General features: G+C 39.2%; 1 protein-coding gene across 6 annotated transcripts in view; it reads left to right on the top strand.

Moving 5' to 3' along the window:
* LRCH2 (leucine rich repeats and calponin homology domain containing 2) overlaps positions 1-22,139 on the top strand; it is a 79,712-nt gene extending 57,573 nt beyond the window's left edge. For all 6 annotated transcript variants that reach the window (XM_075187213.1, XM_075187212.1, XM_075187209.1 and 3 more), the window contains 3 exons: positions 4,117-4,254; positions 17,756-17,833; positions 20,172-22,139. In XM_075187213.1, coding sequence (XP_075043314.1) covers positions 4,117-4,254; positions 17,756-17,833; positions 20,172-20,291 — 336 coding nt within the window. In that variant the 3' untranslated portion in view covers positions 20,292-22,139. The remainder of the gene's footprint in view (positions 1-4,116; positions 4,255-17,755; positions 17,834-20,171) is intronic.
* Positions 22,140-25,410: the final 3,271 nt, after the last annotated feature.

The raw sequence follows: 25,410 nt of genomic DNA, 5'->3' as shown, positions 1-25,410 counted from the left end.
TTATGCCCAAGATCTGCTGGTATCTTACCAAATTCCTTTTAAACTGTCCCGCTGGAGTATACTGTGTGGAGCACCACAACGAAGCAGTCCTCGCCAAATCAGCAGTTGGTGCACTGTGAAATGAATTCCCCAGGTAAGTATACCCACGTACAGAAGTTCCATTTTCTTCTTGGAGCCGTGGCTCGCAGTAATGCAATTGGATCAAAGGTGGCAGCCATCTGTAAAAACCACTCTACAATGACAAAATATAAGCTAATGACCTTGACTTCCAGATAATGATGAATGATGTACTACATGGGTCACAGAAAATCCAGTCTGCTGCGTTTCATTGCACACTGCGATTTCATCAGAGACCTTTACAGCTCCACACGATGTACTCCAGCGGTACAGTTCAAGAGGAATTCAGTAAGGTACCAGCAGATCTTGAGCATAAACGGATGTGTCTTTCTACCACACATTGTGCTGATGCTCTCAGTATATTGGGATTATGACTGTGTGATTTTATCCATTGGGCAAAGATATTATACCCAAGCGCCTGCATTTCCATTAAGCACACTATTGATGAACATCTTGAACACTTGAGAAGTGTGCATACATTCGGATTAATTATTACTATTATTCTGTCTTTGCTTGGAATCAGCGATTTATACATGGCCATTTCAGTTATGGACTGACGCTTTGATATACATACAGATCTTCTCATGGGATTTTCTACATATGTTACGTTTTTTGCTTCACATTTTACGATTCATATGTGATCTGTTTAGGATTTTTTTTTAGATTTTACATTGTCATATTTTCTAGTAGCCAATAAATATGGTCTAATCATTTATATTGACTTCTGTTGTGTGGTCGCTATTTCACAATTGCATATTTCTGGGTTTTATTTTTATTAAGCTATAAGAGGCGGCAGACCTCTTGCAATTTGTGAGCAGGGTATTTACTACTTTTTCTTCTGCAGCAAGGGCCTATTTTTCACCAGAATCCAGAGACTCACTCCTTGATGGGGTGAAGATTAAGCTGTTGCTCAAGAGTAAAGTCATCTCTGACACGCTGATTGTGGTATTACAAGCAAGAAAGAGAAATGCTTCCATAGTGTATTACATGGTTTGGAAAACATTTATACTTCAAATCCAGATTGACCAATTCGGTGATCGCTATCATACCTTCTGTGCTGGATTTCTTTCAAGAAGGCTTACAGAAGGTCCTGAACTTTAGTACATTAAAGGTGCAGATCCGTGTTTCTGGACACAAGATTGACATCAGTGAGGAGATTCTTAAAAACAACAAAATTATTATGTCCTTTGCGTCAAATATTTTGTGGCACTTTGAGATCTTAATCTTGTTTTGGAGGGTTTAGTATCAGAACCTTTTGAACCCTTAAATGAAGTTTCACTTAAATGGCTGACGTTCAAGCTTATCGCTTGGGTACAATCCCATTCATTAGGGCAGCCATGGAGTCTGAGGAGGAAATAGATTATACTCACAATAATTTCATTTCCTTGAATATGACAGCCCAAATATTCGCTCCCATGTTATCTGTTGATCAAAAACCGCTTGAGAATTAGCTCAGACAATGAATGAAGGAACAGTTGCACTATATATACATTTTTAAAGGAATATCCACTTTTGTCCCTGTGTCTACTCGGTGAATTAAGGACTAAGCCATTTGTTAGTGGAGTCATAGAGTTTTTCAAGGAAAATAAGTGATTATTGAGGCTAATTTGCCAATTTATTTGTATATTATAGTTCCTACCTTTTATAAATGATAGACTATATCATTTTTATACTGAGCAATTACATAGTACTACCATTCCAGAGATATACTTAACTTAACTTTTTTCTGTTCCTCATTTAAACAAGAATTAATAAATGAAAATACATGGTATGCACATTTTATTATATAATTCCCCACTTTTTAAAAAAATAGTAGTAGTGACAGCTGAGGAGATTGGAGTCTATCAGAAGATAGCTGTTAACAAACACACCGCTCCTAAGGCCTCATACTCGCTAGCATTTAACAAAGTCCTGTTTACTTGTGTTTTTAATGCAAGTAAAACGCGTGGAAAGGGGCATGAGGTTGTTTCTAGAATCCCCATACCCACTGCTGCTGTAACTAGCGTCCTGTTCTATCCTCATACATGTATCTCTGGTAAGAAGCTGTGGATCCCAGCAGTGAGCTCCAAATGCTATTGAAAACGCGATTAGCACATTTGCATTTGACATGCCAATCTTTCTCACGTTTTCACTATTATAGCGTCAGTGGGTAAGTGGCCTAAAGTTTTCTGTGGTATGTGAAATCTACTACTAGTTTCAGGAGTTTTAGCTTTACTGTCAAACAGAGGAAGCTCTGCATTTATACAGATAATATCCCCTTATTTCAGAATTTACTTCCCACCCTGTAAACGTGTACTATTAAAAAGAGGCGAGAAGGGAACTTGTTAATTCTCCAGAATTCGTGTCTGTCTGTGCATTAAATGACAGTGCCCTGAAGCAAGTATAATGTGTTTCAAGGAAATCTTAAAATGAAAAATGTCTAATTATTTTAATAACACTTGACTGATAGGTTATAATAAACAGAAACTTAATGAAAATGCAGCTTATTTTGTGCTTGTTTCAGCAAATTTTGCATCAACACATTTAGTTCATGACTGTTTTAATATGTTGTATTCAAATAATGCAAACTTTTCTTTTTAAGGTAGAACAGTTTTGCTTAATACTTTTATACGTGAATCTCTTACACTTCATTATTTTTCTCGAAATGTTCACACAGATTGTAAGTTTGCGAGCAAAGCCTTGTTACCTCTTGTATCACCCAATATTGTTTGTTACTGTGTTTGTCTCCAGTTGTAAAGCGCTATTTGCTGGCACTATATAAATAAATGGTTGATTATTACTGTTGCTTATCTTTCATAAATGCAATTTCACAATTTTCAGTAGACCTACACCTTTCTGTAGATTTTCATCTGTTTTAAATGGTTTCCATGTACATTGAAGTGGAATATTAGCTTCTATTACTGTTGGAGGGAATTCAGTTGTGGCAAAGTGCCTTTGGAACGGTCCACAAAGACACTCGCAACAATGTATCTTTGGCAATTTTCAACTGTTCCTTGCATCCCTTAGAAATGCCAGAAACTTCGGGATGTTCTGAGATTGTAGTGTCAGGAAATGAGCGCGTCGAAACAACACTGAGCCTCATCCAGAATTGTGCCCCCCCCCCCCTACACACACGCACACGCACACTTCAGTCAACATCACATTATTGGATATTCTGAATTTGTGATTTGTGTTTCTTTGTTTCCATTACATTGGTGTTGTGCTAAACTGTAGCTCAAAGGCATATTGAGACTTGTCACATACCTATTTTATTTTTTTATCTCTCTGCAAGTGCATTTTAAGGACTGCATGCTCCCAAATTATGATGTATTGTACTCCTTTTGCACGCACAGCTGTTTCTCATTGCACGTAGGACCCCTCACTCGCTTTGATACTTGTTTTCACAGGTTACATGCAATTTCACTTTTTCAACTCCTGTCTTTTCTTCACTACATCTTTACTCTGTCCAAAACCATTAACTCCATATTTGTTTCTCTAATGCATTTTACTCTTGCCTAGAAAGTAGCTGAATGACCATTTCATGCAGCCTACTGAGCACTCGACAAATGCTGGCTGGTCAATTTTTACAAATCAAGCATTTGTGTGTTATTGCTCCATTACCTCCTATATTGTAATATGTAGCAAGCAATACCCTCTTCCCCATGGTTTCATTTTATGTTCTGTGGTTATTGTCTGTTATATATTCTATTCTTCTGGATTGTACTGGGCTGCTGAATGTCTTGGTGCTGCATATTTGTAAAGACCCCTGATAGAGCCTACAGTGAGATAATATTTGTGTGTTTGCTGGACAGCAATATTTATGATTTATCGCATAAAAAAAAAATTCTGTATAATTATTGGAATGATCAATGAGAGATTTTTTTTTTTTTCCCCCCTGATGCATCTTCATAGTATGTAATGGCTATAAACAGATATCTTTAAGTGCCTCTTATTCATTTTGCTTTCTGGTGCTGTGTAATAAATAAATAAAAGAAAATGCAATATTTAATATTTCCACAGAATCTTGAGTCCAGACTGAAGGTGATTTTGCCAGATGACATTGGGGCAGCACTAATGGATGGGGTAGTTTTATGCCATCTCGCTAATCATATACGACCCCGCTCAGTTGGCAGCATTCACGTTCCATCACCAGCAGTGGTAAGGTGTTTTTGTCTCTGCAATTATTACTATGGTTCTTCCTAGTTATTGTTATCACAGTGAGGTTTCTATAATTACCTTCTTGAAGGAGTGGGATAGCAACTAAAATTAGAATGAGATTAGTGGGGAATCATTTTACCCTTTATCTTGTACATGGAGTTAGAATATACTCTGCATTTATGTACAGTTTCTATCTAGGGCTGATGTCCAAAGGTGGACATGACAGGGAGTCTTTAAGAACCTAAAGTGGTATCCGAACACAGTGTAGTTATTCAATTACAATGTATCATTTTGTCATAATTTATACATGTGTGGAATGTTACACAATGATTTACATATTTGATTAACTTGTATGATGGACTTGGTGGTTAACAGATGGAGTAGACCTTGTTGGCTCATCAAGTTGTACCAGTTGGACAGCTCAGCACATCCTTTCCATTGAGGTGAATGCATTGTGGACGTTTTTAGGAGCCTAATGTCATTTGCATGTCTAGTTTACAAGCTGTCCAACTAATGTCTTTTCATTCATTGTGATGTGATTTAAAATATGAATTAGAATAACTTTAAACATTACAAACTTGGGTGGAAGAAATAAGAATTCCTCTGCAAAGTTTGTTGTTCAGTTAAAAAAAAAAAAATCTACTTTTTTCATTTATATAAACTTGCACTAAATATGCACTCAAAGTGTCACACTTATTTTTCTTCCATTGCAATGGAATTGCCTGCTTGAAGGTCTCATAGGGAGATAGTAGGGGAGGTAGTAACAGAAAAGTTTGAAGAGAAACTCGGTTTGGTATCCAACTGTGAGCAGCACTGATTCACCAGCTGTTTACTTAACTATTGCTGAACTGCTATTTACTGTGGAACTGCATGTTCAACATTGGCTGGACTGACATGAACCAGCAGCATAGCTACCAGTGCATGCTGCTATATGTAGTTCCACAATATAGCTAGTAGCATTTCCTCCATAGAAAGAAAGTCAAAAAGTTTTCCATTGACTAGGACTTCCATTAGCAGCTATCCAACCACAAGTGGCAAATGTGAGAAACACTTGTGATGGGCTGAGTGGCTATTTAAACTCTTGGTTACTCTAGGGCACAGTCAGCAGCCTTTAATACAATGGGAAATTATTCAGTTTTTGTAATAGTGGTTCACGATGATTTTAATTTATTAAAAAGTGGTAGTCAAGTGTTTGGGGAATGTTTTATTTAAATTGATTTGAAAGTGTATATTTTTACGTTGTGGTTGTTTTGGTGGTTGTTGTTGTTTTTTTTTTTTTATTGTGGTATAACAGATAAAAGTTTTAGGGACTATGGGCCATTATATTGTGACTGCTGGTAGGCTGTAGGAGAGAGGGAGCATGCTGTTTATTGCTGCCTCCTATCCATAGAGGCTCTAGCCCTACGCTGTCTATGCAGTTGCTGGTTCTATCATGGGAACACCACTCCGAGTTTCCATGTTGGTGTGTCCGGCACAGTCTGTCTAGCCTGGTGTTGGTCTTCCCTTTTTTTTTTTTTTCATCACGATAGTGCAAAAAGGTGAAGAATAGTGTGGCGTACAGTTAATGTGTTCTATTTTCACATATGAAAACGTGGAGTTTAATTGACCCCCATAAGAGGAGGGAACTGGTATGAAATTGCCATGTATGTGTGGTTAAAGCAATCCAATAGTATTTAGTTGTCTGAGATTTAATACCTTTCTATGCACAGCACAAACTGGTAATTGTATACAATGAAAGCAAGTACTGCTTGGTACGATTGTATAAATATACGTCTGTGTTTAGATTTAGTGCTAATAAACTAAGACCTAATATATTTTATAAATTCCTCTTCTCCCCAGTGTTCTGAGAAGTCAGTAGCATTTCTCAAAAAAGCATGCATGTAGTCATTAACAAGAACTAAGGCTTAAGTGTACTACTTTTTTTTTTTTTTTTTTTTTTTAAATTCTTTAGGAAACAAGAACATTGAATACAATAAACAGTAAAACATGAATACCCAAGAAGTTTCCTCCGAATTTTGTTGTTTATAGTAGGAGGGACAGAATTGGGGGGAGAAGTACAAGAGCCACCAAAAGAAGGGTCAAAGATAAAAGGGGGAGGGGGAGAGGCACTGAAATTAGAGAAATTCAAACAGTAATCATATATAAACATATTGCAATGGAAATAAGAACAAATGGTATTGAGAAGTATACTATTTTTAATGTAGACTTTAGATAGTCACTTGTCCCTTTTACCAGACACAATCATTTTGTTTCCATCAAACAATGGTCTTAAGTGTGGCTTTTTTCCAAGTAAAGTAACCTAGCCTTTACTCTGTCTTCTGCAGCTGTTTCTTGGAAATGTTGACACTGAATCAACTTTGAGATCTTTCAGGTTTTATTTTTTTTTTTATTTTGTTTTATATTAAGCAGCTAAACTAAATAAACTAAATAAAAAGCAAAAACTCCCTAGTTTCAGCATTTTTATTGCTAATGATATTATTTTTGTTTCTATGCCACTGAACTCAGTTTGCAGGGGGTTGGGTTTCTAAAAATATTTTCTTACAATTTAGACCTACTGGCACCCCAGTTCCAACGATTGCAGCATGGTTTCCGGGGAACGGGTATCATTTTAATGTGCGTTCCAGGAAAGTGTAGTGAGACAACATTCTAAAATTGCTTAGAACTGCAAGTTACACAAGGAAAACACTGGAGGGAATTTGCAGTTGACCACAGTTATACTTTTTGCGTGTGAAACCATTGGATCCAGAATGTTTAAACTTTTTATGAAATGCCCCATCTGACCAGTAAAATAACATTTTACTTATGAGAAAAGAAAAAACTATATCCGTCTTTACCCTGTCTGAGCAAACCTATTCTATCCTACATGGTGTATGTACAATATTGTGTAACTTTACATACTAAAAGATGAACTACTGAGGCAATGTAAACTGTGGGTTTGACTGTGTATCCAGAAATGATTTAAATGGTCGTTAATGTGCGCAGAGAGCAAGACTATTGTGACCATTTGCTCTGCAGGAGCGTTTTGGTCATTAGCTGTGGATGAATCATTGGTTTTGAGATGTTAGGGCTCTACATAGTGTATTAGTTATCCGCTGCTGGGGTTCTGTATGTTATGCTTGTCTGCACATAAATGAGCTTTTTCCAGTTTACTGATCACCAGACAGTGAGATTCAAGCAACATATATTGCATGTGGGGTTGAAGGATCATTACTTTATATGATGAAATAGAATGATGTGTCGTCCTCCATTTTACAGCATTGGAATTGTAATTGATGGGTTTGATTCCGGGTTTTGTTTTTTAGAATTTAGACTTGAACATGATGTTTAAAAGCCATGTAACCTCCCATGTTCTCTTCCTAGATGTGCCAATTACAGATGATTAGACATATAAAATAGGCTTTGTTTCTGTGCAGGCTATGAGCAGATTTAAGTGGGAACTACCAAGTTCAGGGAATTTTAGCTTTGAGGTTGATTCGGATGCCCTACTGTTGATCTGATTTGTAGATAAAATTAGAAGTATCAAATGCACAGATCTAAGCCTGTGTTGTACCCAATGGTCACAAAAATAGAAATAGAAAGTCCCTGGAAAATGTAATTCTCTGAGGAGTTGCAGTTTAAACTGTTGTATCTGACACCTCTTTCTTTCTTACTGACATTTCTTCATTCTTTTCTGGAACTGGTCACACATTCTTTACCATTAGTCTTTTTGTTCTGAGAAGATTATCACCTCTCAATAAGACTGGCATGGAATAAAAGGATTATGGGTAAAGCCATGTTACATCTGCAGAAATGTTAGCTCTGCCAGCAGAGTATAGCACGGTCATAGAATATAGGTAATGACCTATAATATAATCATTTTCAACATTTATCATTTTATATTACATTAGATAAATGTAACATTAATATGCAGGGTATAGATTACCATGTCCATGTAGGTTTTCCTTCCTTTATTGTTTAGTGAGAGCAATCACAGCTTACACACATTTATCAAGGAGAAGGTTCAATTCAGTGCGATGTGTCTTCAGAACGGTCCACGCAGACATATCGAGCCGATGTCCTGCATGAAATCTTTGCTCATTTTCCCTCACTACCCATAGAGATGCACAGAAAAATGAGCGAAGATTCCTTACTGTAATAGATGGCAGTGTGCGCAGCTGGACATTGCTGTGATGTCCAGCGGCACATTCCATTGAATCTCCCACAAAGTATGTCTTTGCAGACCTCCGTTGAAGTAGCTCCCGCCTTGTAAATAGTTGTAGACATATTGTGCCTTAGCCATTTAAATTAACAACACTTACAACTTTGTTTTTATTTGTTTTTTAGTCCATTTATGTTCTGCCTGTTTGTCTTTACACTAGCAAATATGGTGTGATTTTCTGAAATACTGAACCCATTTAAAACTTAATCATGTGAGATATCCACAAAATGCCCACCCCTTGTCTATTGTAGTGATGTAGTGTTTCTGGAAAGCCACTCATTTTATTTTATTTTTTAAAGTGCACTTTAGAAGAAATTGAAAAATATGTAATACCTAGTTACTGTTTCTTATTCTTCATTATCGCCAGATTTAAGAAGTCTGGAAACGTAATGTTTGCTCTGATTGATACGAGCTACTACTGTAAAGCAAACTGAAATTATATATGACGATCATTATTCCAGAACATACCTGTAGCTCTCCAGGTGTTGTGAAACCACAAGCCCCAGCATGCTTTGCCAGCAGATAGCCATCCTGTACCTTTCAAGGTATGCTGGGACTTGTAGTTTCACAACACCTGGAGGGCTACAGGTTGGCAAGGCCTGTTCCAGAACATGACTGGCTGTGTTAGGCAAAGACCTTGCTGCCATGTTATGAGAGAGATTTTGTTAATAAAGGATTTAGAGTCCCCTTGTGTACTTGTAGTGGAGATAGACTTAAATACTGGGCAGCAGCTGATTTTATCTGGGCAATATGATGAGAAATGTCTGTGAGGAGCACACTGTCAGATGCAGTAAATGCTGATTAAATTGGCTTTAGAATCTTCAGGGAGTTTTGCAGCTGACACAGAAGATACCCTCATCAAGAACTGTGTTTGTAAACTTTCCCTGTCCCCATCTGGTTTCAGTAGACTTTGAGGGCTAAGATTTTATTCTTTGCATTTTTTTGTCTCTAAAAATGCAGGCTTAGTACATTGGGTGCAGATCTTATTGTTGCAGTATGTGGATATTCATGCTAATATGCCATGCTGTGTTTGTTACTTGCGTTCAGTTACCACTTTACAAGTCTTAATATTCTCTAGGACTGCACATACTTACTACTGATATATTTTACAATATGCTTGTTCTCTCCTACTTCAATTCCTCTATAAAAAAAACTTGCCCAGGGGTTACAAAGTTTTATTCCTTCCCTGTGCACATTTGTCTGGCCATCTATAAGACATATGGCTTCATTGGGATTATTCCTTTTCTTGGTCAGATTGGATTACACTTATTCTGACTCTGAAAGTGGCTTGCTCTTAGAGTATCTGATGGGCAAACCGTATGATGGTCTTGATAATTGAAAATGATCTTTGGCGGGAAGCTTTTCAGTTGTTGACAGCGGCGCCCCAGAAGAATTAATTGCTATTGCTAGAGCATGGCCAATTTTTCCCTTACCTTTTTAGGTGTCTTCTTACAATATTTCTTGTATGCAGTTGATTGCAATGTTTGGTATCTTGAGGAAATTGTTGGGGCAAACCTTTGTAATGCTGGTGTAGTGGAACCAGGAATTTTGTATCAGTGTTGGACAGTTCTGCTTCCATTTTCACCATCATGATCTACCCTCTCACTTGCACCCATAAAGGATGAGGTTTTTTTTCATCCTAGTACCATTTGAGTATGAATATTTAATTTGAGAGTATCTGTAAATCACATGTATGTTTGTTTTTTAACCTCGGAACTTGCACTGTAAAAATGTTTCCATATTTAAGAAATTGGTCGCACCATTTTGCGGAGTATGAAAAACAAAATTCGATGGCTAACTTGTATAGATAAACACTAACTTATATCTTGTGAAGACTTGGTATTGGATGCATGGTTGTCCTGCAGGTTTAAAGACCTGAACTCTGTCCTTTTATATGATGTAAAACTCCTTGAACTGTTACCAATAAACCCCGGTGTACGGGAAGTGTCCTACTTTAAATACAGCCTTAGCTCAATATGTTAGAGGTCAGATGCAGAACACTAAATAATTCATAAAGTAAGTGGTCTGTGAGGGAAACTTAATGCTAATCTTTAAAATGTCTAACTTTTCCTACACAAGGCAGACAGTATTCTTGATATACATGTGACAGTGTCCTAAAACTAAAGAATTCGTTTAGAGCCACAAAATCCACATATCTGTGCAACCCACAAACTATGAACACCATTCATCTGTTCTCAAGAAGTCCAGCTGTTTTTATCTTTGGCCAGTGTTTGTTCAGTCTGTTTAGTCTCAGCAGTCTTTACAAGGAAATACTTCAAACAGTTCATTCTGATTTTCCTTTAGAATATTAACCTAAAGTTCACAGGAGAAATGTATCTAGTTAGAAATGTGTAATGGTTCACAAGATGAGCTTAGAGACACTCACTGTTTCCTCAGCAATGTGTCATATTGATGCAGGTGTTCTCTATCCCACAGTCAGATGAACAAGTGTTCCCTGGTCACAGGGAAAAATTCTCCCATGTAGCATTCATTCAGAGCTTGTGCCAGTCACATGTGACATAGAAACAGTATGTATGGTTGAATTATCTAAAACGTCTAATGTTATAAACACACTTGGTGTAGTCACATTAGCTTGTTTAGTAGACCTTTGAAATAGAACAATGTAGGTCGGCGTTCTCGGCTTCACTCCCGGAGCGTGTGGTGAAGGAGTCTGAATCCTCCTGTCAGTCTCTCTCCCTGCATCCATTTGACACATGGCGAGGAAGCATGGAGTTCTCCAAGCACTACTTGTGAACTGTTGCACAGTTTGAATTAGATAAATTTCTCCTGTGAACTTTGATATTGAGTGAAGGTACAAGCAGCAGGGCTTATCAAGAACACTTGGGTGATTACTTTTTAGTTTTAGTACACTGACCTGTATATCAAGAATACTACATATCTTGTGTAGGAATATTTAGACATTGTAAAATGTATCATTGCTTTTCTCATAGACCACTCACTTTACGCATTGATCGTTGCTTTGTGTGTGACCTTTAACATATTGGACTAGGGTAGAAGCCTATGTTATCTATGAATAACTTCACTCCCCTGAAGATATTGGATCACTGCTAAGATTGGATTATTTCTCAAAATTTCAGTCATGTAGACATTGTAGGCTGAACTACATAGGATGGAGAATATATATATATATATATTAGTGCAATAAAATAGTTTATTATGCTGAATTCAAAGAAAATTAAAGTCTTAGTCTTTAAATATAGCCATATAGTTTCAGTTCCTTTGTAAATGCTTCTGTACCTCTGGATATCGAGCTCAAGGGGTCGGAGGTTTTAATTTCAAAGCCTTTAGATTTATGTCTTCGCTATCCTTTGGGCATTAGTATCAGTAATTTGTGAGGAGCTACATTGTTCATCAGACAGTGGGACAAGAAGTGTCTTGCTTCTAATTTCTAAAGAAGCGAGACATACACAATTGTAAGGCTTTAGATCTGACAGCTGTTACATAATTGTTCCTTAGAAAACATTTTGGGGAACTAATGGTTGGCAATATATGAATAGCTTGTCTTAAAAATGGTATTTCTTTTTCTAAAGAGTATTGCTTAAGACTTTCTTCCTCGCTTACACCCAAAATAATAATAATCAACAACAGACCCATCCAACCTGATGAAACTCAGGCAACATTGCAAAGAATGGGTGAAAATTGCATTGAGCATATGTCCATTTTTTTTATTTATTTTTTTTTAATGTTTTTCCCCCACAAATTTTCTTTAAAGTTATTTGGAAAAATAATTTAATTTTTTTCTAGGCCTTCACATGCCTACCTTCACCTCTATCTACACCATTGCAGATGGGGAGGAGGGGTAGGTAGATGATACCACTCATGGCTGCCTGCTTTGTGTACGCAAACTCACTGATTCCCATAATAATGTATTATATTTAATTAAAAACACAGACAACAAAAACACACAATATTTTCACATTTATGCTCCAGTGCAAAAAAAAAAAGAGAAAAAATGTTGATCTTCAGTTGTCTTGTGTTTATACATAGAGAAGTGGTTGAGAGATGAAATTGCAAGTATCAGAAATAAAAATAATAATTTTCAAAGCATGTTTAGAATGTTGACATGATTAAAACAAATTGTTTTATACAGTGTCTGTCTGTAAAACTCCAGTTTTCTTATTTGGTTTATCCTAGTCAAATAGTGTGTCTGTAAGGAGCCACAAAATCCACATATCTGTACAACCCACAAACTATGAACAGGAAAAAAATACAAATAATTAAGGGGCAGAAGAGAGAACTAAATTAGAAGCTACAACAAGAACGAAGGACACCTTACAAAGAGAAAAAGGAGATGGGACATAGAGGGAAGCAATGGAAACAATAGATGTAGTGAGAGGAGGGAGTTGTTTAGGATGGGGGGCATTGTAACAAGTGGAGGGAATGGAGTGGAAGGGGCAGGTGGAGCATGAGGAGGGAATTGTGTAAGGATTGGACAGGGGGTAGGAAAGAGTAAAAAGGTGAGTTTTGCAGGAGCTCTTCAGTGATTGGTGGTTGGGTTGAGTCTGGTCAGGCGGGGCAAGAAGCTCCAAAAGTGGGTAGCATTGCTGGCAAAGTTCTGTAGGCGGAAGAGTGAGGTGGTGATAGCAGAGGTGACGCTAATTAACAGAAGGAAGTGAGTGAGTAGGGAAGATTTTCTTGACAAGGTTGCAGTTGTAGAAGGGGGAGGTGTTAAAGAGGGCTTTAAAGTCTAGAGTTATTTCTGGAGAAGAGAAGCACAGTGGGAGAGAAAAATTAGTTGTGATGTCACATTCAGGACAGAATGCAATGGGGACATGCAAGTGAAAGGGGAGGAGATTGCAATAATCAAGACTGGAGATGACCAGACTCTGGGCAGATGGCCTTGTGGCATCCAGGAAGATGAAAGGGTGAATCTAGACAATATTGCAATGGTGTAGGTGACAGGATTGAGCAAGAGGCTTATTGTGTGGGCGGAGTCCCACAGGCAGCATGCATAGGGAACAGTGGAGAAGGGAGGTGGGAATGTGACATTGGGCGGTGGAAAGATGATGAGCTCAGTTTTTGATATGTTGAGCTTGAGGTAGTGTCCAGCTATCCAAGTGGAAATGGCGAGAGGCAGTTGGACACAAGAGGAAGAGGAGAGAGGTCAGGGGAGGAAAGGTAGATTAGAGTGTCATCGACATACAGGTGATATTGGAGGCTGATGGAGTGGATAAGTTGACCAAGATAAGAGATTTAAAGAGCGAAAATTAATTGTTTCCCCCCTGACAAAGGGAAAGGCTGGGAGCAGGCACCTGATCACACTTTCCCCCAGACTCCAATTTCTTTATTAATAATAGAAAAAACACATCATTTGATTACATGAGTATTCAGTCCAACTTGTTGTAATACTTGGTAGAAGCACCTTTTGGCTGCATTAACGATGAGTCGGTGAGTAAATCTATACCAGCTTTGTACTCCTGAACACAGCAGTTTTTACTCATTCTTTGCAATGTTGCTCAATTTCTATAAGGTTGGATGGGGGCTGTTGGTGAATAGTAATATTCTTAAAACAAATAATTTCTAAACTTAGAGTGGACCACTTAGGGACATTGTGATTTTTGTTTGTGGATTTAAGCCATTCTAATGTGGCTTTTGCTGTATGCTCTTGGGTCTTTGTCCTCCTGCATGTCTTGGGTATCTTGCAGACTTCAGCAAGTTTTCTTCTAAGATGTATCTATATCTTGTTTCATCCATTTTTCTTCTATTTTGACAAGTTTTCAGCCTCTGAAGCAGAGAAGTATCCCTATAGCATTATGCTCCCGCCACCATAGTTAATAGAAGGGATAGTCCTCTTTGGACGATGCACAGTGTTAGCCTGGTGCCTAGTATTGAGGCCAAAATATTGGCCTCATCAAACTGTAGAATCTTCTTGGTATGGGAGTCTCCAAAAATGCTTCATGGGGAAACTCTTGGTTTTCTTTTTACCACCTTTCCATAAGATACAGGCTTTGTGTTGTTGTTGTTGTCCCATGAACAGTTTCTCCCCTTCCTTACCATGGGTGACTGATGTCAGAGTTGCCATAAGCTTCTTGGTGACCACCTAATTAAGGGCCCATTTTGTAATTTTTAAATTCAGTTATGCCATATTCTCTCTAGTCTTTATGATGGCTTATGAATATTTGTATACCCTATAATGTATACCCTTGAAACTCTCCTATCACCCCTTCCCTCTCTGGCCTGCCCAGATCAGGCGTCCTCTCTCTACAACCAATCCCTCACTACTGCCCTGGACACCGTCGCCCCGGCCTCTTCTATCCGCCGTCGTCGCCTTACTCCCCAACCCTGGCACTCCAAACTCACCCGCTCCCTCCAAAAGTGCTCTCGTACAGCTGAACGCCTCTGGAGGAAATCTCGTTCCCTGGCTGACTTCCTTCACTTCAAATTCATCCTCTCCTCTTTCTGCTCTGCCCTGTCCCTCGCTAAACAATCCTTCTTCAAGTCGCTCATCTCTTCTCAGTCCTCCAACCCCCGCCGCCTCTTTGCCACATTCAACTCCCTCCTCTCCCCCCCCCTCCCACTGTCCCGCCTTCCCTCTCTGCGTCTGACTTCGCCTCCTTTTTCTCCTCCAAAATTGAAGCCATCAGACGCAACATCTCCTCCTCCCACCACTCTCCCCCCATCACCGCTTCACCTCCCGCCATTAACCAGCTGTGGTCCTCCTTCATCCCCACATCAGGTGAAGAAGTTCGCTCCCTTATTCTTTCCTCTCCACCCTCTACCTGTCCTCTTGATCCCATCCCCTCCCACCTCCTTCGCTCTCTCTCTCCTACTGCCTGCTCCTACCTCGCACACCTCTTCAACCTATCACTCTCCTCTGGCGTTGTCCCATCCTCATTCAAACATGCTCTTATCTCCCCTATCCTTAAGAAACCCAATCTTGACCCCACCTCTCTTGCTAACTACCGCCCTATCTCTCTTCTCCCATATGCCTCCAAATTACTTGAGCGGATTGTCTGCAGCCGCCTCACCAGACACCTCTCTGACAACTCCCTCCTTGACCCTCTCCAATCCGGCTACCGCCCCCTCCACTCCACTGAAACAGCCCTGGCTAAAGTTACCGATGATCTCCTATCAGCCAAATCCAAGGGTCACTACTCCATACTCATCCTCCTTGACCTCTCCGCAGCCTTCGACACCGTGGACCATCCCCTCCTACTGCAAACTCTTCTATCACTCGGCCTCTCTGGCTCTATCCATGCCTGGTTCACCTCATACCTTGCTAATCGCTCCTTCTCCGTATCCACGTCTGGTTCTTCCTCCACCCCCTCCCCTCTCCCTGTTGGAGTCCCTCAGGGCTCTGTTCTTGGCCCTTTACTCTTTTCGCTCTATACTTCCTCCCTTGGGACTCTCATCTCCTCTTTCGGTCTTCAGTATCACCTATATGCTGATGATATTCAACTCTACATCTCTTCTCCTGATCTTTCCTCCTCCCTCCTCTCTCGTGTAACTGACTGCCTCTCAGCCATCTCATCCTGGATGTCCTCTCGCTTTCTTAAAATTAACATCTCCAAAACCGAACTCATTGTCTTTCCCCCACCCAGGCTCCCTTCTCACCATGACCTCTCTATCGTTGTTAACAACTCCACTATCTCCTCTGTCACCCAACTCCGCTGCCTAGGTGTCACTCTCGACTCCTCTCTCTCTTTTGCCCCCCACATTCAATCCCTTGCCCAAGCCTGTCGCTTCCAACTCCGTAACATTGCCCGCATCCGTCCCTTCCTCTCTCAAGATGCCACCAAAACTATCATCCATGCCCTCATCATCTCCCGTCTCGACTACTGCAACCTCCTCCTTACTGGCCTCCCCCACTCCCGTCTCTCCCCCCTCCGCTCTATACTCAATGCGGCTGCAAGACTCATCTTCCTCTCACGCCGCTCCTCCTCTGCCTCCCCTCTCTGTCTTTCCTTACACTGGCTCCCCTTCCCCTACAGAATCCTTTTCAAACTCCTCACCACCACTTACAAGGCTCTCTCTCAGTCTACTGCCCCTTACATCTCTAGCCTCCTCTCCATTCACACTCCTGCCCGCTCCCTGCGCTCGGCCAATGATCGCCGCCTCTCCTCCACTCTGATCACCTCTTCCCACTCTAGAATCCAAGACTTCTCCCGTGCTGCACCCCTTCACTGGAACGACCTCCCTCGCTCCATTCGTCTCTCACCCAATCTGTGCTCCTTCAAGCGGGCACTTAAAACTCACCTGTTCCTTAAGGCCTACCAACCATCCACTTAACCACTCACCCTTCTGTTTCTCCCCTGGCTCCTTTCCTCTCTCCCCGTTGCTTCACTGGCTCCCTTTTGTGCCTGACTTTGTTTACCCTCCCTTAGGATGTAAGCTCGAATGAGCAGGGCCCTCTTCCCTCCTGTCTCCATACCTGTTCTTCTGCTCCGTCTCTACTGTATCTGCCTGCTTGGAGTTTCTGAAGTACTGGTACTTTGTGTTTATTGTCCTGTACTGTTTTACCCTGTATAGTCTACTGTTTGTACCATGTTCGGCGCTGCGGAAACCTTGTGGCGCCTAACAAATAAACGATGATAATAATAATAATAATAATAATAATAATAATGCTGTCTCTTATTCCAACAACTGGCAAGACTGACCTGTGACCCTCTTCTCCTTTCCCACTGGTATGACAGGATGTGCCCTGACTCCAGTTGTGTGTCTAGAATTCACTGCACTTTTATACTTTTTAATACTGAATGTGTAAGCTAAAGATTCCGAAACCTCGCTGGTGAATCAGACCAGTATCATCATTCCGTGGCACGAAACATTAAGGCTATGTAGAAAGATATGTGTAAGGTAGTGGAATGTCAGTTGTATAAAACTTATTTGCATTCACAACTGTACATGTAATTATTTTTAATATTTTAACACAGTTGATTTCTTGCGTCTTGAGATAGTAGATCTGGCATCTATTAATTTTTTTTCTAATAGGACTTTATCCTCTAACCATATGTATAAGAAAACTGATGTTCTACTCTGTCTGAATCTTCAGTGTGTTTAAAACTGAACACTGCAAGTTAATGCATTGTAGTATTGATATTATATTTTATTTTTGAAGTTGCTTGTTCTCTGTGTGCTGAATAGTTTTTGGAGTCCTATATAGAGATTTGCAGTTTGTTATAAGGCAATTACAGATGGTATAAGGAGGTAGAATAGGTAAACTAAACACTTTAGGTAGAGAACGCCTCTTAATGTTAATTTTTCTGGAAAGCCATTTGCTAACAGAAATAATGTCATACGTGCATGTCCAACACATTTCATGTGGTCTTCATTGTTTTTCAGCCTAAACTCAGCATGGCAAAATGCAGGCGCAATGTTGAAAACTTCCTTGAGGCGTGTAAGAAACTTGGAGTTCCACATGTGAGTTTTTTGCTCTTTACTCAAACTCAGGCAATGTGCAGTCTACCAAGTTGTGTCCATCTTAAAACACCGTCAAAGCTAACGTTCATACATTATTATAAACTGTAATAAGTGGGGTTATAAAGAGAGAACAATATACTTGCATTTTTATTTAATTTTTTTGCAAAATGCTTGGAAAAATAACTGGTAAATGTTGTGTTGTAACCTTTAACAAACTATGAGATATGTATATGTCTCATGTCAATTCCCTACTGATGCCACGTTCACACTGACCTAAAAACTCGGGATATTGCTGGGGCTCGCCCTGATGATCCATGGCTCAGTGTGAACGGGGGTCCCTGCATCTACCCGGTTCTAATGACACAGGAATTGGACCCAGGATTTTTAGCTGCCAGTGTGAACGGGTTGACCCGGGTGTCTCGCAGAAAGGAGCTGATTGGGCGGGGGAGGGGGGGATCAGCCAGTCAAAGCTCCTCTTGTGATCACGCACACTTATTGCCAGGGCAGACACAGGTTCAGTATGAGCAGAGTCGACCCAGGAGTTTCCCGGGTCCAAGGTGCAGTTTGAGCGGGGTCTGATGAGCTGTGCTTCTCTGTGATACTACTTTCATACTGCCGTCCTGGCAATATTTCGGGTTTTTTCAAGCTGGGTTTTTGCAGATTCTCTGAATATCCCCGCTCAGAGACCCCGTTCACACTACACCTAGGACCCGGAAATTTCTCAGGTCAACGCCGTTCATACTGAACCCAGGTCTGGCCTGCCAATAAGTGTCACCCATCACAAGAGGTGCTTTGATTGGCTAAAACATGAGGCAGAAATCCAAGACCTTGAATGGGGTGGAGATCCCAGTACACATCATCGGGGATGCAGCTTACCCTTTGTGGTGGTGGTCCTGTGTGAAGTCCTTCATCAACCATCAACTTTCTGTGGAACAAATTTGCTTAACCCATACCCTCAGCACTGCTCGGATGGTGGTTGAAAATGCCTTTGGACGATTGAAAGGACGTTGGCGGTGTTTTTTGAAGAGAAATTACATTGATACCAAACTTGTGCCCCATGTAGTTGCTGCTTGTTGTATTTTACACAATATTTGTGAAATCCGTAAAGAGTTTCTACCAGAGTGGAACGTACAGGACTCTGAACTATATGTGCTGTCTGTGGATTCTACAACTTGTGAGGGAGAACATACAAATACCTCTGCAGAACTCATTTGTACCGCCAATCTGTCATCAATAATCAAGTAGAGCAGACAAAGGGTTACCAAAACAAGATATTTTTATTCAAAGTGTGTAAGACTTTTTTAAAGGGTACATATTACTCCGTATGTACCAATATATATCACAAAGTGCGTGTTTTTTCCAAAAGGTCAGAATATTATAGCATGTAAAAAAAAAATATACAAATATACAGTTTAGACACACATGTAATTTTAAAACTTTCAGAAATTTTTTCCAATTACTTTAAAAATGTTAAAATTAATAAACTTACTGTTTGAACACAATGTTGGGGTCAATATCGAAGGTTGTGTCGCTGGCAGCAGTTGTCTCTTACAACGCTCTGGTTTCTGGTGAAGGTTGTGCAGCTGGCAAAAGGTTCTGGGTCTGCCAATTCCTTTGCTGACATATTCATGATTTCCCTGTTGACATTTGAACACTCCAAATCACCATGTTCTTCCAGTGAATCATCGCTAGACATCGGTGATAGCACGCTTGAATGACTGCTTTCAGCTGTTGGACTTTGAGCATCACGACAGCTTGATGATCACCATGCGATGGGATTTGCCAGGGCAGAGTTGCCAAACACCATGTTACATTTTTCATAAAATTGGCATTCCATACAGGCAGCACCACTCTGTCCACTTGTTGTCATGCACTTTGGAGCATTGTTTTTGAAGTGACTTTTATTTATTTACCACAAGTTGCTGGCTGCGCTTTAGCCCACACTGTTAGTATTTTTGCTATATTATAGTACACTGTTGCATCCTTTATAGTGCCTGTGATCTGTTTTTTGATCTCCTCTCCTCTAATGGCCAGCAGCTCTCGCACCTTGTCCTCTAGTCAGTGTGTCAGGCTTTCTCCTAATCTGTCTTCTGCAGAATTGAAATAACATCATTCTCCAGCGTTTCTCATCCCCCAATCAGCTTCTTTATGTGATCACTGAAACCTTTAAATATGGAGAACATCAGTAATAATTTTGTTTTTGCTTTTTTATTGTATCCTTGTGCTTAGTGTGTCTGCCTACTTTTTACGTTTTCTAGTTAATACATTTCTGTCTTTATTGTATTGTTCAATGGTGGAGTTCTAGAACATGACAACATGCCTCCTTTTTGTCTTCCAGGACAGACTCTGTTTGCCTCACCACATCTTAGAAGAGAGGGGGCTGGTGAAAGTTGGTGTCACAATACAGGCGCTGTTAGAATTGCCCTTCCTGAGAGCTTCACAGCTTTCTTCAGTGTAAAACCACCATGAAAAGCCTACAGCAAGCACGGACGTTACTACTCAATCTGAAGCCTCAACAGTGAATTCACCACTGAGACTTATTTCTCTAAAGTCTTGTTAACCCTAAAAGGGAACTGTGCACAGCTACTGTTTTTTCACTAATTGAAGTGAATTGCAGTACCTTTTTTTTTGTTTTTTGTTTTGTTTTTTTTCCACCATCCATTTCTCAACCAATCTTTACATATTTGTAGCTGTAAAATGCCACAGACTGCATATGTATCTTTTCCTGCATATGTGTTTTATGTAAATATATAATATGTTCTTAAACACACTGTTTTGGGAAGGGATACAGCTGCCACGTTTTAATATTTTTAATTTTAAGCTACCAATGTAATAGAGTATTGGAACAGTGTACATAATCCATGCTAGTGCTTGTAGTTTATTTTTAACCAGTGAAATCAGTTTAATAATGATCAGTTTGAGGTCCTTATTTATTGCACTTATGGTAATTTGTATACTTTTGGCATCTTCAGTATTTTTATTTTGTGATTTTAGTGACTGCTATGAAATGAAACTGGCCTAATTTCTCTGGATTTTATATTTTGTATATATTTGTAATTTTTTTAAGTATTATTTTTATAGTCTAAGTTGGTGCCAAAATACCCCTTTTTTCAGTTTTAGACTGTTTACATGTGAAGTGCCTGTGTAACTGACCTTTCTAGAATCAGAATTTCTGCAAAGTGAATTGAGGCTTTGATGTCAGTTTTGTAATGTCGACAAATTAACAGGGTTTCACATATTTGTAATTTACTTTGTATTATGTTACTTTTATTGTGGTTATGTTGCTTACTGAGCACTGGGTTTGTAAATAGTACTGAGTTGTTTTTGTTTATGTTTTTATGATTAATTTTAAACTAAAATAGCATATTGAAAGACTTGATCTTTGCTGGGGAAAAATACATTTTATAACACATATTTAATCACCTGAAAAACGTTTTGCTTTGTGATGGATGGCAAGGACCACTCTATGTGAGCACTACTTCAGGTTGTCTGTCGTCCTCCTCATCATCAACATTTATTTAGATAGTGCCAGCAAATTCCATCTGTCTGTTCTTAAAACGAACCAACTCCTTGTATAACATCACGGATTCTGGAACTTGGAATGCATTCGGAAGGTAAAACATTAAGAAGTTAAAATTCTCTTGTAGAACTTGTATTTGGGGGACAGAAGTTAAATGAAGTCAATATAGGAACAGTATTTTACACTTTTTCTCACCACTTTAAAATGGATGTAGAGTGAGGGTGTCCGCAGAAGGACCAGTAAAAAGTGTAAATGTCAATGATTACGGCTTCTCATTGGTCCTTCCACACGACCCATCATCACCCTCCAAAACACCACACCTGGTTTTCAGCCAAGGCTGTAAGACTAACGTCTGCATGGAGCTGCACCTTTGGCATCGAGGTGGAGCAGTAATGCAGATTTGGTAAAAGTAGTAAGTCAACTGCAAACCCACTTTAAGCCCCTAAATTCTGGTGATCCTAGACACAAGAACCCTGTGGTGCTGTTAGTGAGGGGGGTGTTTGTTTGAATGGTTTGCATTACGAGGTAAAGGTGATGGCAAAACATTCAGTGCAACTGCCTTTCGATATGTACTCATTGTTCTGAGGTGCTGAGTATTGTGTTCTTGCTTTGCTAGAATCGCAGCGCTTAGAATTCCAGTTATGTTGTAGAATGCCTCTGATTACACCTTTTGTGTACTGCATTATATATTTGCAAGGTAACTGATGGGGTGTTTTTTTTCAAACTGTAATTATGCTTCTGTTTGCCTGACCTTAGCCCAGACATTAAACACACAGCATGATTTTAGTTTTACTCATTTTTATCCTGTTTTAGGTTTAAAAGAGCAAGTGTCTTTAAAATGTGTGTTTTAATTTCATAATATACTGACCATATTGCACCTTCAGACAATTCATTTCCTAACTTATTTTTATTTCCCAGGCATTGGCAGATTAGTCAGAAGAAAATAATCTATGCAGTTGTTCCTAAGAAATGTACAAAGCTATCACTCCCTCTCCTTTCTGACTTCTATTATGATTAGGGCGGCTGTGAATGTGAAGTCATGCTTTAAACTGCAAAAGTTTAATCTCTGCCATTGACCTAAATCTAATACAGAATCTATTTCATGTAATATAACAACAATATTATGATGAAGTGATGGCAACAATGCCTAGATCAGTGGATTCCAAACTTTTTCAGTTCAAGGCACCCTTAGGGTCTCCAAAAATGTTTCAAGGCACCCCTAAACCAAAATAATTACCAAGTAGTCCCCCACCTTACTTACCACTGGCCCTGGCGAGGCACCCCTGTGAGATCTCCAAGGGACCCCAGGGAGCCTAGGCGCACAGTTTGGGAACCACTGACCTAGATATATTTTTATTTTATTTTTTTGTCTTGATTGTAGTTCAGGAAGAGAGACTGGTTTGTGTATACATTGAAATAGCATTTGAAGCTATAATTTTTTCTTGTTGATTTCAATCATAATCAAGGTCACAATGTCCACAACAGTATTTTTAAAGAGATTCCTATGAAGCATTTGTATTTAATGCTATTTTTTTTTTTTTTTTTAAAGTGTTGCAAGACCCTCCCTTCTATTGATAAATGTGATAAACATGAGCGTTAATGTTCATTATGTTGACCAAAAAACACCTGACTGTAGCTCATGGGGTTGGTTTTTTTTTTTGTTTTGTTTTTGTTTTTTTAATATATTCCCAATGGTTTTACTTGGACTGAGTTATGAAACTGGGCTTAAAAGTCTTAAGATATTTTTTTTTTTATTTTTTTTTTGTTATTGTCTATGCTGGATTGTTGCCGGCTCCAAATGTCTGTCCTTATAATCACAAGATTACAGGCTACATTTCAAAGGTGCATTTTAATTGCAAGCAAAGATCTCGACAAATTACAGCTCTGCTTTACACTTAATTTCCTTTATATGTCTATTTAAATGGCCAACCTGCCATTGCTCTGTTTGCAGGGTTGTAAATCTAACAAAAGCAACCAGTTCAGATTTTGACACCATATATGTTCAAACCAATATGCAACTGTTTTAGGTTGTGTTGGCAAATCATCATATTCTAAGCCATATTTATCGTCTGTCCTTCAATGTGTATGAGCGTGTTCACACCAACAAAGTATGTTGGTAGATGAGTGTTACTGATCTTGAGGGAGACAATGACTTGATCACTTGTGATTTAGTGAGGACAGCGCTCAAATGACAGGGACCGTGCCATGATGTGTGAAGGGTAAAGAAGGCAATCGGGGGGCCTCCAACATGCTGGAAGCAGCAGGGTCCTCAGACAGCACAGACTAATAATTCAAGGCTCCTGCCAAACTGGGACGGGAAATTGTGATGCATGAACAGACTTCCATATAAACTTATTTGAAAGAGGAGGAGTAGAAAAATGTAGTTAAAATGTTGCATTCAAGAGTGACAAAGTAGCAGCTTCCTGTTGAGTCAACCAAATTATTTTTGTGACATAGGGCCTGATTCATGTTCGGATGTACGTCCATTTGCGTAGCGTATCCTGCGTGAAATAGCTCTGTGCATGCTTAGAACTGGACCATGCACCAGTAAACACAACTGCATGCAATTCATGTCTGACACTTCCAACAGTCTACGACTTAAGGGGCTGAACGGGGGAGGCGAGGGTGCCGGACTAACGTAGGCCATGTACAGTAAGGGCGTGCCGAGGGCGTTCCAGCGCAGATGGGGCAGATTCAAGTCCTGAGTTTCTTGTAAGTACACTTGGTTTTGGGTGTATTATTTGCACCTGTTATAGGACAGTTGTAAATGCCAAATGATACTGATGACTGTCACTGCATAGTCTTTGTTTCAAAAACCACACACATTCATTCATTCCACCAGATAGCACAGAACATGTGTGTGCAAGTAAGCAACTATAAAAAGGCACTGTATGTACATTACGCTTTAAAAGCATGTTTATGCATTTAATGTTAAAAAAAATCATATTTTTATTGAATGATTATACAGTTAGGAGTTATTCATATATTTTACAATATAATTTTTTTGCATTGTTATGTCCTTTTATGGCAAGTAGACTTGTGTGTATTCTGCAGTCTGTTCTCTGTCTATGTAGGGCAAGTACTGTTTAGGCAGAGTGTACTTACACCCAGGTTCGAATTGAAAAGCATCTTGAGATCTGCTTTGTATTGAATGTGGTCAGAACTACACTAAAGTTTCATGTGCGTTTTTATATATAAAAACATGCATCAGGCCCATAATGTTTAGGCTTGTATGTCAGGTGATGAAGTTGAGCGCTGTCCACCCAGAATGAATTCTCTAGATTAACCTTTTATAATGCCTACTAGCAGAACTAGGGGGTTCCATGTCAGAATCATCATTGTTCATAAAATATTTACTCTGCCTTCCATCACAGTTGTGCAGTCAGCTGCAGTCATCGCCATAGTGTCAGCAGCATGAATATTTAAAAGTCCCCTAAACATTGAGGCTGGAGAGTGGAGGTTCTTGTAGAAAAATAAACTGGATGCACTTCTTTAACACTCCATATCAGTATAGCTTAAATTTGTTATGAAGTATGTTTGGGCAGAAGAGAAACCATACTATTCATTGAAAACATGTTGAGGTTTTGACAGTTTGTTCGTATGGCACATTAATACTATAGTATTTAAATTGTTCTGTACTTAGATGAAAATATTACTAAAGCCATATTAAGAATTACATGTCCAATGTTGAAGCTTTTCCTACTACCTCTTAATACTCCAATACTACACGGTATTCAGCAAATTGTTAGATACAAAATTCATACAATAATTACAAGTCGTATTCCATAGTAACCAGAGACCAGACCATTTGCATGTTGTTAAAATAGCTATGGCTTTTAACCATGTTTTGATAGACTAAGATCTATTGCAATTAAAATTGAATAGTACCTTACAGTACCGAAGGCAATGTTTATGGTTATATAAATGTTAATGTTTACACTTTTTTTTTTAACTGTGTGTACATTTCTCCACCTAGGAAACATAGAACAGATAAATAGGTTGTATTAGTAGTACCTACATTGTAAAGAAATATGCAACTTTGGCCCAGGCATAATAA

Source organism: Mixophyes fleayi, chromosome 9 (assembly GCF_038048845.1).
Source record: "Mixophyes fleayi isolate aMixFle1 chromosome 9, aMixFle1.hap1, whole genome shotgun sequence".
NCBI lineage: Eukaryota > Metazoa > Chordata > Amphibia > Anura > Limnodynastidae > Mixophyes > Mixophyes fleayi.
Note: the sequence above shows the minus strand (reverse complement) of the source record. Positions and strands in the feature narration are given on the sequence as shown.